Source organism: Rana temporaria, chromosome 2 (genome assembly GCF_905171775.1).
Source record: "Rana temporaria chromosome 2, aRanTem1.1, whole genome shotgun sequence".
Classification (NCBI taxonomy): domain Eukaryota; kingdom Metazoa; phylum Chordata; class Amphibia; order Anura; family Ranidae; genus Rana; species Rana temporaria.
In genome coordinates, this window is record NC_053490.1 from 332,442,674 (window position 1) to 332,461,580 (window position 18,907).

The following is an 18,907-nucleotide window of genomic DNA, read 5'->3' on the forward strand; positions in this document are numbered from 1 at the left end:
ACCTGCCACAAGTTGTGGATTGTCCACTGGTCACGTCACCTGGCCACATCACCTGCCACAAGTTGTGGATTGTCCACTTGCCACGTCACCTGACCACGACACCTGCCACAAGTTGTGGATTGTCTACTTGTCACGTCACCTGCCACAAGTGGATTATCCACTTGCCAAATCACCTGGCCACGTCACCTGCCACAAGTTGTGGATTGTCCACTGGCCACGTCCCCCTCTGCATATTAAGTGTTATATTACAGCAGCCTGTGACAGTTTCTTGCCCTCCTAGATGTTATGATGTGGGTTCACACTGGCAAGCTGCAGTTTAGCTGCAGTGCTGGTGTTCTGGCATGTTACCCTCCAGTCCCATAGACTTCTATTAGGTTGTACATTTTTGCTGCATGTCCTGAAAGTGCACAAAAAGTCCTGCATGCCGCATCTGTGGTGCAATTCCAAAAAATGCAGCAAAAACACACAATTTCTAATTTGAAGTCTGAGGGACTGGGGCTATGGAAAACCGCCACAGTGGCGGCCTGTCCATTAAGGGCACACAGGCACTGCCCCCTCCATTATGCCACCCCCATATGTAAAATGGATAGATTCATGCCTGACCGGCCACTAAGATGGGGTAAGTGTCGGTCAGACAGCGAGTGGGTGGAGGGTGTGTCAAAGTGGCTGCATTTGATGGGACAAAGTGGCTGCATTTGATGGGACAAAGTGGCTGCATTTGATGGGGCACAGTGGCTGCATTTGATGGGGCACAGTGGCTGCATTTGATGGGGCACAGTGGCTGCATTTGATGGGGCACAGTGGCTGCATTTGATGGGACAAAGTGGCTGCATTTGATGGGACAAAGTGACTGCATTTGATGGGGCACAGTGGCTGCATTTGATGGGACAAAGTGGCTGCATTTGATGGGACAAAGTGGCTGCATTTGATGGGACAAAGTGGCTGCATTTGATGGGACAAAGTGGCTGCATTTGATGGGGCACAGTGGCTGCATTTGATGGGGGAACAGTGGCTGCATTTGATGGGGCACAGTGGCTGCATTTGATGGGGCACAGTGGCTGCATTTGATGGGGCACAGTGGCTGCATTTGATGGGGCACAGTGGCTGCATTTGATGGGGCACAGTGGCTGCATTTGATGGGGCACAGTGGCTGCATTTGATGGGGCACAGTGGCTGCATTTGATGGGACAAAGTGGCTGCATTTGATGGGACAAAGTGACTGCATTTGATGGGGCACAGTGGCTACATTTGATGGGGCACAGTGGCTGCATTTGATGGGGCACATTGGCTGCATTTGATGGGGCACATTGGCTGCATTTGATGGGGCACAGTGGCTGCATTTGATGGGGCACAGTGGCTGCATTTGATGGGGCACAGTGGCTGCATTTGATGGGGCACAGTGGCTGCATTTGATGGGGCACAGTGGCTGCATTTGATGGGACAAAGTGGCTGCATTTGATGGGGCACAGTGGCTGCATTTGATGGGACAAAGTGGCTGCATTTGATGGGGCACAGTGGCTGCATTTAATGGGGCACAGTGGCTGCATTTAATGGGGCACAGTGGCTGCATTTGATGTGACACAATGGCTGCATTTGATGGGGCACAGTGGCAGCATTTGATGGGGCACAACAGCTGCATTTGATGGGACAAAGTGGCTGAATTTGATGGGCACAGTGGCTGCATTAAATAGGGCACAGTGGCTGCATATAATGGGGCACCGTGGCTGCATTTGATGGGGCACAGTGGCTGCATTTGATGGGGCACAGTGGCTGCATTTGATGGGGCACAGTGGCTGCATTTGATGTTTTGTTCAGTTTGATTGCTTCCCCCCAAAAAAATGTTGAGCACCAGTGTGAGCCAAAAGGCTTGCACTCACAGATACTCCACTGAAAAGTTATCAATTCTCATGTCACTTTTCAGAGGCATTTGACAGACAGTAAGGAGGTGATGCCTAATTTCCTCCCTGCCTGTTTTAACCTCAGCCAGTCCCTCCAGATATTTCACTTTGTACTCCACCTTATTTTCATTACTCTTTATAGGTATTAGATGTTCTCTCACCTTATTCTTTGCACATCTAATACATAATGAGAGTTCTGGAAATAAGGTGGAGTTCAAAGTGAATTTCTAAACCTAAGTTGAGAACCCCTTTCAGAAGATTTGAGGATATTATTAAACTCAGAGACTGGTGGACTTAGGCCATCATAAATAGATTGAAAATCTGCCAGTTCAGCAGAAATTTCAATCTATCAATGTGCAGACTGGTTATACAGACTCCGATCTATCAACTGACTTCAGTACAACAATGGGAAATGTCCAACGATTTCTCTCTGTTCCAGCAATGTGGAGTGATTTCTCTCTCTGTGCCACAAATGTGGAGTAGTCTCTCTCTCTGTGCGGGCATTCCATCATTACCCCCGCCGCGTGCCCCCCCCCCCCCCCCCCGGGCTGCTCAGTCTAAAATGCCCGGGCCTATTTTTTGTCCCAGTCCGGGCCTGGCAGAGCCTAATGAGGATTCAGAGAAAGTAGTTCCCCATCAGGTCTTTTCCCCATTAGGGATTGACAGCAGGCAATTTGCAGATTTCATAGCCAATAAAGAGCCTGCTTTAGAATTTGCCACTAGCTGATGGAGATCTAATACCTCAGTTTCCCAATCAGGCTTTGCCCATTGTCAGCATCAATGGTTGCTAAGAGCCTCCCAACTGCGAAGTCAACAGATTCCTTGGCAACCAGTGACAAGCAGGGAGAGCGTAGCAGCAGCAAACTTGCTGCTCTTGTTATCTTAGAACTAGAAGTAATTAATTTTTAAGTCAGTGGAGCAAAAAGGACCACTTTGTAAAAGTGGTGTTATTAAGAACTAATTGAACCTGCCATCTGTGTTAGTAAAGTTATTGAAAATGGCGACAGGACATTTTTAATCTGGTGCAGGACATTTTAACCGATTCCCGACCGGCTCATGTGTATTTATGGGGCAGAATGGCTCCTCTGTGTGAAACCCCGCACCCATACAGAGTTTCCTTTAAGAGCCACCAGAAGGCGCGTTCCCCCGGTTCATGGGGGACACGATGCGCGTGACCAGTGGTCGCAATCGCCTTACCTGGCCTTCTGTACTGGAGCAAGTAGTACAGTTTGTAGTTCTGAAAAAAAACTCTGTATTTGAACACTTTTTTTTATTAGAGTTATAAAGTAATTGTATACAGGGCTACTAACTTACTTACAATTATGCTACAATGTAATATATTGTGGTGGACATTATTATTGCTAGTGCAAGTTTATTTTTTATTTTTTTTGGACTGCCTACTACACCACCTTTTTCAGCACTTGTTTTTAATGGCGGTGAAAGGGGTGGGGGAGCTTATAGTGTATACATAGTTCCTGAGATCTCCCATGCTGAAAAAGGCTGAAGAACTAATGGGTGGTTAGCTGGACAATGAATGTTAAAATTGAATTCTCTGCACTGATGCCCATCCCTATCTATAGCACTAGCTCCTAATAATGTACTGACTATGCGGACATCTCACCTGCTACCTGTCCTTTATTTAGTCATACTTTATGATCAATGGCCATAGAGTGATCACTGAAGGGCTCCATCCAAATTTTGCTATGAGGCCCCTCATCTGTAACTATGCCCCTGACTGCATTAATCAGTGTTTTAAACCTGCCCGGAATTCAGCTCTAAGTGCTGACAATACCACATTAACAAAGTGAAGCAAAGGATAATAATATAGTTTTCATTAGCAGACGATTAGATGCGATATGTTACCATGAAAACTGAAATTTCATTGGTGAGTACAGCTAGCACCCCAGTGTTATACTGATTTTTATAAATTGACTGTAATATGTCACTGCTGTGTCACAATGAGATAATAGATATCTACCAGTGAAGTTCTGCACATAAACTGCAGCCTGTTATTGTCACAGTTATATTAAGAGGAGGGAGCCAGTTACAAAGGATTAAGTGGATAGATTATCAAGTATATATTCAGCTCAAATTTACCCTTTAGCTGTGTAAGTCACAGAACAGAACTATCCCGAGACTTTTTTTTTGCGCAGTGGTGTTATTAAATGTATTAATGCTAAGCTCTGTTTATTTAGGGCTCAACTGGAGAAGAGGCACACATTGGAAAATCAGCATCACTGATAGAAAGTCAACACCACCACCTGCTGCACTGCCTGGAAAAGACAACCGTAAGTAGAAGCATGTCTTGTAATGATTGCTGTACAACTCGCATATAAAATCAGCATGACTCTTTTCTCTTTATGTGACAAACAGCTATACCTTCGTTCCTTTTGTGATGTGAAAAAATAAAATGAGATTCACATTTAAACATACAATATAACAACAATTCGATTTTTGCTTCAACATACTGTATTTATTGGCGTATAACACTCACTTTTTTACCCTGAAAATGGAGGGTAAACTGTGCCTGCATGTTATACGCAGGGGGCTGTGTAACGGTTTTTCCTGAAACATCCCTCTTTACCACTTCCATACCGGGCACTTACGCACCTTCCCGCCCAAGCCAATTTTCAGCTTTCAGCACTGTCGCACTTTGAATGACAATTGCGCGGTCATGCTACACTGTACCCAAACAAAATTGGCGTCCTTTTTTCCCCACAAATAGAGCTTTCTTTTGGTGGGATTTGATCACCTCTGCAATTTTTTTTTGCGCAACAACAACAAAAAAGACTGAAAATTTTGAAAAAAAAATAAAGTTTTATTTTTTTCTGTAATTTTTTTTGTAAATAAGTAAGTTTTCTCTTTCAATTACGGGCACTGATATGGCGGCACTGATGGGCACCGATGAGGTGGCACTGATGGGCACCGATAAGGTAGTACTGATGGGCACCGATGAGGTGGCACTGATAGGCGGCGCTGGTATGCGGCACTGATGGGCACTCATGGGCGGCACTGATGGGCACTCATGGGCGGCACTGATGGGCACTCATGGGCGGCACTGATGGGCACTCATGGGCAGCACTGATGGGCACTCATGGGCGGCACTGATGGGCACTCATAGGCGGCACTAAAGGGCACTCATAGGCGGCACTGGACACTCATAGGCGGCACATATGGGCACTCATGGGCGGCACATATGGGTGGCACTGATGGGTAGTTATGGGTGGCACTGATGGGTACTTATGGGTGGCACAGATGGGCACTGATAGGTGGGCACTGGGCACAGATTGGCACTGTGGGGTGGCACTGATGGACACTGAGGGGTGGCACTGATGGATCCATGTTGCCAATCAGTGCCCATTTGTGGGCACTGATTGGTATCTTTTTTTTATTTATTTATACTATTTTTTTGCCCATTTTTTTTTTTAATTCCCTGGTGGTCCAGTGTGGCGATCCGAGGGGGGGCTGCGCTGATAAGCAATCAGCGCGAACCCCCCCTGTCAGGAGCCACCGCCATCAACGGCTCAGCCTGTTTACATCGTGATCAGCCGTGATTGGACACGGCTGATCACGTGGTAAAGAGTCTCCGTGAGAGACACTTTACCTAGATCGGTGTTGCGGGGTGTCAGACTGACACCCCGCAACAACGATCGCTGCGATGCGCGCCCCCGGGGGTGCGCAGCGGCTCAATATCCTGAGAACGTCATATGACGTCCAGTCAGGATTAGACAACCACTTTGCCGCCGTCAATCTGTCATTGGCGGGCGGCAAGTGGTTAAAGTTAGGGTGCGTGTTATACGCCGATGAATACGGTATATATATATAAAATCCATGAGTCACTGTTATCCAATACCTGTAACTTCAGCAGAATCATACAAGAACTGGCCTGTGTATGGGACACAGGAGACCAAGGGAAACACTTCTGGGGCACAACTATCAATGGACTAACACTAAATATGCATCTCACGGAGTCACCATGTCACTACAGTGATAGGCAGACAACTGGTGGCATTTGATGTGTGTGCATTACATGTGCACACATTTTGTGTAGGCATGAATGTATATAGTGTGACTGTTCAGCATTAGAAAGATATTTCTCCGTTGTCCATTTGTTTGGTGTCCTAATCTCCAATCTTATGTTAAGGAACTCCTTAAAGGGTTAGTTTCCCCTTTACCAAAAAACTTCCTATGGTGTTAGATAAAAACAAACTATAATTTTAACCAAAATTAAATTATGCCCTTGCAGTAGGTATAACATTTCCAGAAATTGCATCATCTCATCCTTTCGAGTTACTAGGACATTGCTAAGTCACTCCCAGCCATTACAGGGGCAGGCTCTCAAACCTCCACACACATTTGTAGTACACTATCTCCTCTGTTACAGCATCGCTAATTTCAGAGATAATGCAACAGGGGAGAGAAAGTGCAAGCGAGGGGGTTTGAATTGGCTGGGAGTGTCTTGGCAATATCCTAGCAACAAGGCAGGCTAGCATGAAGCCATCTATAGGAGTTTTTTTGGCCAGTTTCAGGAGAATTTTGTGATAAAGCATACTGTATATTGAAACAAATGCTGAGCACTTGGCTTGACACCCAGTCCAGGTTCCTATACCTAGAACAAAACTGCTAGCTGATTAGGAGAAAGTAATTTTTTTCCTAGCCATATTTAGTCCTCGTTCACACAGGGCATACAACTCATGCAGCGCTTTGTTTCTGCACACGGGGGGTACACAGATGTTTTGTGCATCCCTGTGCAGGTAGCCCCATTGTTGTCTGATGGGACACAGTGGCTGTGTGTGTGTGACATATGTGTGGGTGCAGGTAATGTCCCCCAAAGGCACACAGGGAGAGGAGATGCACCTGCACAACCATGGGTGTCCGCTGAAATGTTTTCAGGGAGGGGCACTTTGGCAGCGGCGATACACAGTCACATTTAACCCTTTCTTCAAACGCTAGCGGGGAATAGCGCAGCTAAAACGATGGTAACACGTCACTTTTTAGCGGCGCTTTACCGATAACGCGGCCAGCTGGCAGTTTGAAATAGCTCTTGAGATAATTCATCTTCACTCCATGCCCATATAAATATAGCCTAGAGAATGTACAAACCCCCATTCAGCACAGATGGACCTCCCCTTCAGCACAGACCCCCCCTTCAGTACAGACACCCCCTTCAGCACAGATGGACCTACCCTTCAGCACAGACCCCCCATTCAGCACAAACCCCCCTTCAGCACAGATGGAAACCCCTCCCCCATCCCATTCAGTACCTCAGATCAGCCATCACCGTGGCACAGGCACAGCAGGTTCCCTCCCCCTGTGTACACATAAACACTGGAGGGGGTGGCTTCACTCTGCTCACTTTGCCTGTGTGACATGCAGCCCGGGATCGCTCAGACAGCCCGCAGCCGCAAAACTCTTCAACACCTTCTCGATTTTACAGGGGGGGTCAATTGCCCCCCCCCTGCCCTATGGAGCGGACGCCCATATGCACAATCCACATCTATATGGATGTCATATTGGGACACATCGGTTGTGTCTATACTGCTGCTGTGTCCCAATAGAAATCAATAATCGTCCTGCAAGGGGATGCATGGAACACCTGTACATCCCTGTGTGGGTAAACACAGCCCTGCACAGGTGTACAGTAATGTACGCCCCATGCGAATGAAGCCTCATTTTGAATGCAAAATGAATTAGCAAACTTTCTCTTTCAGTCTACCACTCTTTGTGTTCCTTGTGTGGCTGATATGCCTGGCCTTTTTAAAGTAATACAAACAAATTATTTGGTGTAGATAGAAGCTAGGTTGGTGAGGCATTCTTAAATAAAATTAAAAAAAACAGCCTTAAAGTGTTTTAAAATGGAAAACTGACATAAAATACTATCTAGCTATTTGAGGTCAGGGCAAGGCAAAAACTACTTTAAAACTCCAAAAGGGTCATTCACACATTTGCCTGCTATTTAATAGTAGCATTTTCATTTCAAGAATTGACTTTCAGTCTTAACTTTAAATGTTTAAAAAAAAAAATTGTACTTCATGTAAGTATACTAAATTATTTCATACTTTCTCTAATAACCACCTAGTTAGCCTTGCTCTTATGCCGCCTACACACGATCGGTTCATCTGATGAAAACGGTCTGATGGACCATTTTCATCAGACGAACCGATCGTGTGTGGGCCCCATCGGTTTTAAAATGATCTGATGGTTAAAAAATGATAGAAAAAAACGATCCTCTGTGGGGAAATCCATCGGTTAAAAATCAACGCATGCTCAGAATCAAGTCGACGCATATGCTCAGAAGCATTGAACTTCAATTTTCTCAGCACGTTTTTGTGTTTTACGTCACCACGTTCTGACACGATCGTTTTTTTAACTGATGGTGTGTAGGCAAGACTGATGAATGTCAGCTTCATCGGATATCTGATCAAAAATCCATCAGACTGTTTTCATCGGATGAACCGATCATGTGTACAGGGCATAAGTCTAATCATTCCTATATATATTTCCTGGTTTTTCTGTGCTCTTAATAACACTTAATTCTGCCTTGTACGACAGAACTTAAAGTAAATGTGAAGGCTCAAGGTTTTTTAGTTTCATGCATTCTATGCATGAAGATTAAAAAAAAAACTTCTCTGTGCAGCAGCCCCCCAGCCCAGCCCTCCCTAAAAAAAATCCTGAGCTCCATATTGATTCAGCAATGAGCGCGAGCGTCCCTCTTTTTTTCGGTCTCTCCCTCCTCATAAGCTGTGACAGCAGCAGTAGCCATTTTGCTACCACTACTGTCAACAACAGCCAGTGAGCCAATGAGGAGAGAATGGGAGTGAGACTGAGCCATGCTCCATATGTGAATAGACACACAGAGCAGCAACTTGGAAACTAGCTTGCATGGGTGTCCCCATAGCAAGCAGCAGAGTGCAGGAGGGAGGGGCCAGGAGCACCAGCAGGGGACCTGAGAAGAGGATAATCTGGGCTGCTCTGTGCAAAACCACTTCACAGAGCAGGTAAACAAAACATATTTGTTATTTTTAAGCACAAAAAAAACTGCCTTTAATATCACTTCATTTTATTTTCCGTGTATCCAGCTAAAAAATATTTTTTACTATTCTCAGGTTAGAATCAGTATATACATTTTTTGTATGTTTAGTTTATAGTAGTATTTATTTTCAATAAATACTACTATATGTACTGTAAATAAATGGTGACACAAGTAGGAGTTTATTGCAACTATAGTCATATTACTTCCCAAATACTATAGGCCCCTCGTCATTTTTAAAATATGGACAAAAGGTAATCTGCAGTGGGAGATTAAAGTTGGTCTAAACCTAATTAATAAAATCCCATATGAACTTTAACATGTTAATCTAATTCTAAAAGTTAAGAACTTTTTAGAAAACAGCGCTATCCTTAATAAACATGTGCAATTAAATTAATGAAATCTCTCAATTAAAAAAAAAATCATTACTGACAATATTAAATCTCAAACATTACCTTAGCCAAGAGATGGAAGCAGGAAGTCCCTCTCAAAACAAAATACTCACTCCCCCCCCCAAAAAAAAAATATCACATGCCAAAATGGGGCATGTAAGGGGGCGAGGAGTGCTTAAAGTGGAAGTTCAGCTTTAAGTTGGTGAACTCACCAGATGTAATTGACCTTCATTTAACAAACCTTTATGTTAGTCCTAACAAAGGTCAATTGAAAAGTTAATCAGCACCTTTTCACACTTATTTGGAATATTTGTCCACCACTTTTCCTCCTCAACTCTTTTCCCCCATTCACAATACTCTACAATGTTCCAGGCTCAGTAAAACAGGGGAAAGAAGCAACGCTCTAATGAGCAGAGCCCTCTGACTCCCACTTTATTAATAATAATAATAACTTTCATAGTGTAAAACCACTAAAACAGCTTAAAAGCAATTACCATGTCTTGTGCTGAAACCAACATGGCTAATGCACCCAATGTTCTGGTCTTCCATGAGTGAGCAGCATGCCCACATACATGGTGACATCACTGACTCCACTAAGTCTGGAGGAAATGCATGTAGACAGGAAGAGGCTGAAAAAGGCTGAAGGAGTTTAGCAGCACCAAAGCATTAAAAAAAGTGAAAGAAAACTAATTTCTAAAGAAAAAAAGTAAGGAGGTGATGATACATGCTGCTTCAGCAAAAGAAATGTCATTCAGTTATGTTTTATATCTACGTTCCTGAGACAAAGAAAATAATCATTATTTACTATGGCAGTTCTAGGTATGAAGAGTAAATTGCATAATATATTTATATATGAAACAAAGTTATATGAACCATACTGTATATTGGAGATGCGTTTTTTTTTACTTTCCCTAAGTGCGTGGCTATCAACATCCCTATAAACAAATTAAATAAACATAAAATTCTCTGAAACGTGGAACAATGTTTGTTTATGTGCTGTTACTAAATGGAGATTGCTTTATGCATCCCACTGTTAGATACTCTCGCCTTTTTTCATTGGCAGTTTTACAATAGGTTGAACAATTTATTGCTGGAACAGTGATGTAGATCATTTTCTGTCAACAGAAGACGGGTTCCCTCTGCCTTAAAGTGAAACTGAAAATTCATGTTTACTCTTCTTGACTAAAAGATGTATTGCTTGATATTGCTTTTTGCGCAATTTCAACCACATTCGTTTATTGATAATTGCATATTTGACATCAGCTTATGCCATATGTCACCTGCAAAATCCAAATTAGGAAGAAAATATTAGCAGGCTGACAAGACAGTATAAAATTAGTGAGAAGCATTTGTTCTAAATTGTTGGACTTCACTCTGTTCAGTACTTTAACCCCCAGCACCATTGACGCCAAGAGAACTTTACAAGGTGGAACTTCTTCACCTTAATAAAAGGAAAAACCCTAAACAGACAGAGATTTCAATGCAGCCTTTAAATTCTAATAGATGATGACCCTTAAAGTAGAACACATGTCTAGGCAATTACCACTTAATTATTTACATATTCTTAACAAGCAGTAAATAAGCTTTAGGACCAGTTCACACCTAAAATCATTCCTGCGCGAGTCCTATGCAGCTTAGCGTAGTAGGATTTTCAGCCTACCTGTTTGAGTGGGCTGAAATCGCTCTGGATCATACAAAAATGTGTGCATGCACTAATTTTAAAAAATGCACTGCATCGGTATTGTGGTACCATGCAATCAAGTGCAGGCAAATGTTTGCGATTTGCATTTGCGATTTTGATGTCGTTAGGATTAAATTGATACCGGCAGCAGATTGCACACCCAGTGCATTTTGAACACGGTGTGGGAAACGCACACAGAACACTGGCTTCCCACATGGGGTTCCGGAGTGAACAAGGCCTTAAAGCAAGCTACCCCTGACTTCTAAAGCTGTAAAAAAATTCAAAGACTATCAAAAATCACAACAAAGACTCTAAAGTCAGTTTTTTAGAAACATCTGTTTACTTTAGAAGGCTAGCAAGCTGCCAAGATTCTGCTTATATAGAAATGAGTTTTGATTTTATTGCCTCAGTTTACTTTAAATGTTAAAAGTAGTTACTCCGCAATGCCTATAGATACAGGGGTGAATGCTTTGTTATTTGAAAGTGATTTTTCTGCTTATATAGAATATGTTTCTATGGGGAGGTTTAATGGAAACAGACTGCTAGTCCGTTTCCATCCTTTATCCGATCTGATCTGCCACAATGATGGGGAATGGATCACTGTCTGTTTTCAGTGGACATGATCAGGTGTCAGTGGACATAAATAACTATGGATGTCCGATCGGGTCCACCTGAAAAACTGACAGGCAGACCCGATTGATCCATCAGTGTGAAAGGGGCCTTAAAGAGTAAAGAAAAAAGTACACATCCTTACCTTATTCCTTACTTCCATAGCAGCCAGTGCCTTCCTTCACTATTCAACACTCCAGGTTGTAGGCAGCTCTTTCCCTCCACCCATACAATGCAGGACTGCTGGCCCTCTGTGAAGTAAGAAGCCTTAGCTCATCTCTCCTAGATGTATTGCCCTCTAAACTGCTACAGACTGAAAATAATCCTGTATGTCTCATGTCTCAAAAATCCCAGCGTGTCCCCTCTGCTAAAACCTTATGGGACAGCTGATGTTTGTGGTTCTATAAATATTTAAAAAGCTAGATCTTAAAGAAGTTTATATTAGGATCAAGGAGTAAAAGAGCATTAATAATATTGTCATAATATAAAATATCATTATAATTATTATTGCTATTACAACTAAGTTTTAGCCAAAGCGCTGGTTCCTAGTAGTTTACTGCCCATACGCACGGTTCTCCTGTTGACTGTCCTTGATTTAAACTTACTTTAGGTTAAGCTCAAGGACCCATATTACCATAGTTAAAACTGCCAGATACAAAGATAGTTAGCCAAGTGACACCCCCCCCCCATGAAATGTCTGCTTCAGGGCCCCATGAGTCCTACAAACAAAAGTCACTGCCCCAACTTATGACTGGTCTATACAATAAGGAGCGCTGGAAAGGGCGCATATACATACAAAAACATAGAATATCCAGGCTCAAACTTACCGACCAATCAGCAACCAACCAAATTCACCCGTCTAACTGTGTGCGTTAAAAAAAGAGGTTTAGTTGCACGCATTTGCAAATGCATGTGTAAGCTGCAGGCCCCGTCAAGGCGCTCTGTATACTGCAGGTCTAACTATAATATTGCATTTTATGTCTCCTCAGTAGGAGCACATGACTGCTGATGGATAGATAAGGGGCAGGTGACTGGAGGTAGCCCAGCCCTAATTAAAGGGGCAGGAGCACACTGCACACTCAGCACATGGAATCAAAGGTACCAGTGTGCCCCATGAGTCCTAGTTATGCTGCTGTATACAAGCTACAGTATATGCAGCTCCAACATCTTGCATGATTCCCCATGTTATTAGAAGATTATACATTTTCTGCAAATGTGTGGGCCTCTACTATTTTGCAGCTAAAATTATTTTGGTTTTAAGAAGAAATAGCTGTAATAAAGGAGGATAAATAAGGAGGAATAAAATCATACAGTCATACTGTATACATCATGTCCAGGTCTGAGATGCATTAGTGTTGTTGGTCATTAATATGTTATAAAAAATATATTTTTAATTTATATTTTGCAGTACCAATGGCTATATAAATTAGAAAATCAAGTATTTTTACCATCATACATCCATTTTCTTTAGTCATTAGTAATTAAGAAAGAGTAACTATTGCTATGTGTTTAAGAAATTGTCATCAATTGACTACAATTATGTACTGAGCTGTTTCCAATTTTACATGCATTTTGTAACTTTTAAAATGTTAAATTAAAATAAACGCACTGTAATGGTTCACCTTAATATTATTATATGGCAATGACTATAAATGCAATATAATGTTTTATGGTGCAAAAAAGTATATATGTGTCATATCATTCTTTAACTTCTGCTTCTAATTTGGTATGTTGGAATGTGTTTGCCTGTGTATGAAAATAATTTGTATTTTTTTTCCCTCCCATTACATGAATTTCTTGCCAGAATGATAGTGAATTGGCTATGTGATATTTGCTAGAAATAGGCTCACTGCTGGTTTGAGATTTGTCTACCAAATATAAGCAAAACATTTATTTAGACAACAAATATTGGCAGTACTTAGTAGGAAAATTGCATGAGGTAAGCATTTAAAGTAGACATAATAAAATATTGTGTGAACTAGTTTTCATGCAAAATCTGCTTTAATACAACAGGAGCTATGCTGCAAGCCTGTCTGTTTACTTACCAGTTAAACAGCTAGCCAAATGACATTTATGCTGGTGCCCAGTGGGTTCCTTTCCCGGTAACAGCTTGTCCTATCCTATTTGTAAAGGTACCCTATATGTGGCCAACCTAATCATAAGCTAAAACACAAAAACACCCATCAAGATGTTCATGGTAGCCCAGGAGCCAAAATGTAATGATGCCACTGCTTAACACCATGAATCTTTCTGCTTTAAATTGATTTAACTGTCTGTGAATATTGTGCATATATCTGAGGGACATAGAAAGGGGAAAGACAGGAAAGAGGGAAAAGAAACAGAGGGGCAACCCAGAGGAATGTAGAATGGTGACCATATAATTTGCCATACAGATTATCTATCACCATTAAAGTTTGATTTGCATATATTGAGCCCATGGGCTACAGACCTTTTTTTAAAGCATTTACTGGCATCATTAATTATTAGGGTTGCACCAATACCAGTACTAGTTTTGGTATCAGTGCCGATTCTGAGCATTTGCAGGAGTACTTGTCCTTCTATCTCACCAAAGCCCCCCCCCCCCCCCATATAACCCTTTCCCCTCTATGTAAATATGTAATTGTAAACATTAGTTCAAAAAACGTAAAAACTGTATTGCAATCAAATATTCCCTTTAAAAAGCAAATAAAGCAAAGAAAACTAGGGATAAAAAAAAGAAAAAAGGGGAGCTTACTGCTAGGGGTCAAAATGCCTAATAAATAATCACTGATGTTACCTAATTATCAACTCTCTTCTCATCTAAATGAAACAAGGAAGGCAAAAAGCATGTCCGTTGCTTCGTTAATTTCTCTAAGTCAAGTCTGTATTCTGCTGTCTTTTTTTAAAGTAAAATGTATTAAAAGGAAAACTGGGGAGGATGGCTTTTAAGCCAGACTTGCAAGAAGACCTGTCATGACCACAGTATCTACAAAGGGGTTAAAGCATAATGGGTAAAGTGGTCCAAGTAAATATTTGGGCAGCAATCCCAAGAATAGCACAGCAAGACCAGAATTGTGATAATGACTCTAATTACGTGAGACAATTATAGCTAAAAAATGACATCATTGTAACCTTTATGGATTTATCAAGTCCAACAAAACCTAATTAATTTTTTTTGAAGACCTCAACTATAAACCTGTGCAAAACATAATTAAGCTTAACAGTACACTTTAAAACTTTGGTTCAGCTTTGATTTACATCTCTCAACACATTTTTATCTAAACTACAGTATAAGACAAACAATTATTCAGTGAGGAGGTTATATAAAGATTTGAATTATCAAAAATCATTAAATATAGTATTAATAAAAAATATTAAGTATGGGATAAACCACCAGTGATGACTGGACTCTGCATGCAACCCCAGTATACTGAATAAAGAATGATGAGCGCAAACTGAAAATCTAAAAGTGAATATAAAGACAGTCCATAGGGGACTGATAACAATCAATAAAGATATGCAGTGAATTCAAAATTAGTGAAATAACCCAAAACTGATAATAAATCCAAAAATAAAAGTCCAAATATATAAATCAAAGTTTGGATAAATCAATCTAGTGTGCCAGTGATAAACAAAACTTCTGCACTTCGGGCATCAATGTGGACAATCTTGATAACTCTTTGCTTAGCCTGGGCTCGCAGTGCGCTTACCTCCAGACACTAGGTCATGCGTGTCAACGAAATCCTCCCAAAACTGGAACAGAATCCAAACAGTGGGTAACACGTGTTGCACGGAATCTTCCCAGTGCTGAGATAGAATCGAGGGGCGTTCTCTGTATCAAATACCAGTATAGGTCCAGGCGCAGCGAAGTCGACTCCACAGGATAGCCACAAGGTGTATCAGGAGCAAATGTAAAAATAAAAAGCTCTCATGGTGAAGTATGCAAGCACTTTAAAATTTAATAAAGGTAAAAATGTGCTTACATTGAAAAAACGAATAAAACGCCAAACAGCGGCACTTCCGGTGGACGGTCAGGGTGTCACGTCACTTCCGGTCACATCTAACCTTATGCATTACGTCACGACACGTGACTTCATCGGAGGTTATTGAGTGACTAATGGATACTGCCTTATATTGATACAAACAGGAAATGGTCCAGCAGCCATTTTAGATTACAAAATGGCATTTGAACAGAGCTAGGCTGCGGCCATTTTAGAGAAGGGCAAAGATAAGGGAAAAAAATATTTATTTATTTGAACTGGTGACGTAACGGAATTACGGACCAGACCATGTCACGCTAAAAACAACGGACATATTGAATATGCACAACTCAAAATGCCAAAAATTAATTATATTCAATTAAATGTAAAACCCACATTAAAACTTGTCAAAATAAAATATGTATATAAATGACAAGATAACAGACTAAGGACACCAATATTGGATAGATAAACGTTTCATAACAATTAACCAATGGGGTCCTAAACATTATCCAATTATTAATTGATGGTAGTCTGTAAATTTGAATAACCTTTCAAGATAAAATTTAAAATATTAAAATGTAAAATACATAAAATCTTGAATTGTGAATGAGGTACTGGACTAGACTGGAGTGAGTGATACCCCTTGCGTTTACAAGTGAATCCCCCTCCAATGAATAGATCACATCATTGCATTCTAAACCAGAAATCTAAAACAACTAAAAATTGCTTAAAAAACAGTTGACGTCGAACTCAACATTTAACCCATTAGGCACTAAAGTATTTAAAGAGTGAATCCACTGAGATTCTTTCTGACTTATTGTCCTAACCAAATGGGCTCCTCTCCATGGCTTGTTGAATTTATCTATCCCCCAAAACATTAGTTGTTTAGGATCTTTATTATGTTTCTCCGCAAAATGCCTACTAACGTTGTGCTTCGGGAAGCCATTTTCTATATTAACAACATGCTCCTTTATTCGAACCATTAATGCTCTCTTCGTTCTTCCTACATATTGCAAGTTGCAGGAGCACTGGAGAACATATACCACCCCTTCAGTATGGCAACTAATGAAGTCATTAATGGTATGACATTCATTTGTATGGGTGGAGATGAACTCAGTCCTTTTCTTTTGAGGACCTTTAGAATGTTTACAGGCATAACAATATTTACAGGGAACAAAGCCCTTCGTATTAAAGAACGTATAACCACTCTTAGGTGGAGGGTCAACCACATTTTTCACCAAAATGTCTTTTATGGTTGGGGCTCTTTTATACACAATATTAGGTTTTTCTGGCAATATGGATTTTAAATGCCTGTCTTCTTTCAAATATTCAGCATAAAGATGTGGAAAAATTGATCAAAAGACATTGGCATATTTTGAAAGAAGACAGGCATTTAAAATCCATATTGCCAGAAAAACCTAATATTGTGTATAAAAGAGCCCCAACCATAAAAGACATTTTGGTGAAAAATGTGGTTGACCCTCCACCTAAGAGTGGTTATACGTTCTTTAATACGAAGGGCTTTGTTCCCTGTAAATATTGTTATGCCTGTAAACATTCTAAAGGTCCTCAAAAGAAAAGGACTGAGTTCATCTCCACCCATACAAATGAATGTCATACCATTAATGACTTCATTAGTTGCCATACTGAAGGGGTGGTATATGTTCTCCAGTGCTCCTGCAACTTGCAATATGTAGGAAGAACGAAGAGAGCATTAATGGTTCGAATAAAGGAGCATGTTGTTAATATAGAAAATGGCTTCCCGAAGCACAACGTTAGTAGGCATTTTGCGGAGAAACATAATAAAGATCCTAAACAACTAATGTTTTGGGGGATAGATAAATTCAACAAGCCATGGAGAGGAGCCCATTTGGTTAGGACAATAAGTCAGAAAGAATCTCAGTGGATTCACTCTTTAAATACTTTAGTGCCTAATGGGTTAAATGTTGAGTTCGACGTCAACTGTTTTTTAAGCAATTTTTAGTTGTTTTAGATTTCTGGTTTAGAATGCAATGATGTGATCTATTCATTGGAGGGGGATTCACTTGTAAACGCAAGGGGTATCACTCACTCCAGTCTAGTCCAGTACCTCATTCACAATTCAAGATTTTATGTATTTTACATTTTAATATTTTAAATTTTATCTTGAAAGGTTATTCAAATTTACAGACTACCATCAATTAATAATTGGATAATGTTTAGGACCCCATTGGTTAATTGTTATGAAACGTTTATCTATCCAATATTGGTGTCCTTAGTCTGTTATCTTGTCATTTATATACATATTTTATTTTGACAAGTTTTAATGTGGGTTTTACATTTAATTGAATATAATTAATTTTTGGCATTTTGAGTTGTGCATATTCAATATGTCCGTTGTTTTTAGCGTGACATGGTCTGGTCCGTAATTCCGTTACGTCACCAGTTCAAATAAATAAATATTTTTTTCCCTTATCTTTGCCCTTCTCTAAAATGGCCGCAGCCTAGCTCTGTTCAAATGCCATTTTGTAATCTAAAATGGCTGCTGGACCATTTCCTGTTTGTATCAATATAAGGCAGTATCCATTAGTCACTCAGTAACCTCCGATGAAGTCACGTGTCGTGACGTAATGCATAAGGTTAGATGTGACCGGAAGTGACGTGACACCCTGACCGTCCACCGGAAGTGCCGCTGTTTGGCGTTTTATTCATTTTTTCAATGTAAGCACATTTTTACCTTTATTAAATTTTAAAGTGCTTGCATACTTCACCATGAGAGCTTTTTATTTTTACATTTGCTCCTGATACACCTTGTGGCTATCCTGTGGAGTCGACTTCGCTGCGCCTGGACCTATACTGGTATTTGATACAGAGAACGCCCCTCGATTCTATCTCAGCACTGGGAAGATTCCGTGCAACACGTGTTACCCACTGTTTGGATTCTGTTCCAGTTTTGGGAGGATTTCGTTGACACGCATGACCTAGTGTCTGGAGGTAAGCGCACTGCGAGCCCAGGCTAAGCAAAGAGTTATCAAGATTGTCCACATTGATGCCCGAAGTGCAGAAGTTTTGTTTATCACTGGCACACTAGATTGATTTATCCAAACTTTGATTTATATATTTGGACTTTTATTTTTGGATTTATTATCAGTTTTGGGTTATTTCACTAATTTTGAATTCACTGCATATCTTTATTGATTGTTATCAGTCCCCTATGGACTGTCTTTATATTCACTTTTAGATTTTCAGTTTGCGCTCATCATTCTTTATTCAGACCTTTATTTGTTGTTAGCACATTTTAGATTTGAGCAGCATTTTGTTTTTCACTGGTCACTTTTAATTTTCACTGTTGGCTA

General features: G+C 40.8%; 1 protein-coding gene across 1 annotated transcript in view; it reads left to right on the forward strand.

Moving 5' to 3' along the window:
• KCND3 (potassium voltage-gated channel subfamily D member 3) overlaps positions 1 to 18,907 on the forward strand; it is a 678,805-nt gene that overhangs the window by 638,662 nt on the left and 21,236 nt on the right. Inside the window, exon 6 of the mRNA XM_040337491.1 lies at positions 4,094 to 4,186. Coding sequence (XP_040193425.1) covers positions 4,094 to 4,186 — 93 coding nt within the window. The remainder of the gene's footprint in view (positions 1 to 4,093; positions 4,187 to 18,907) is intronic.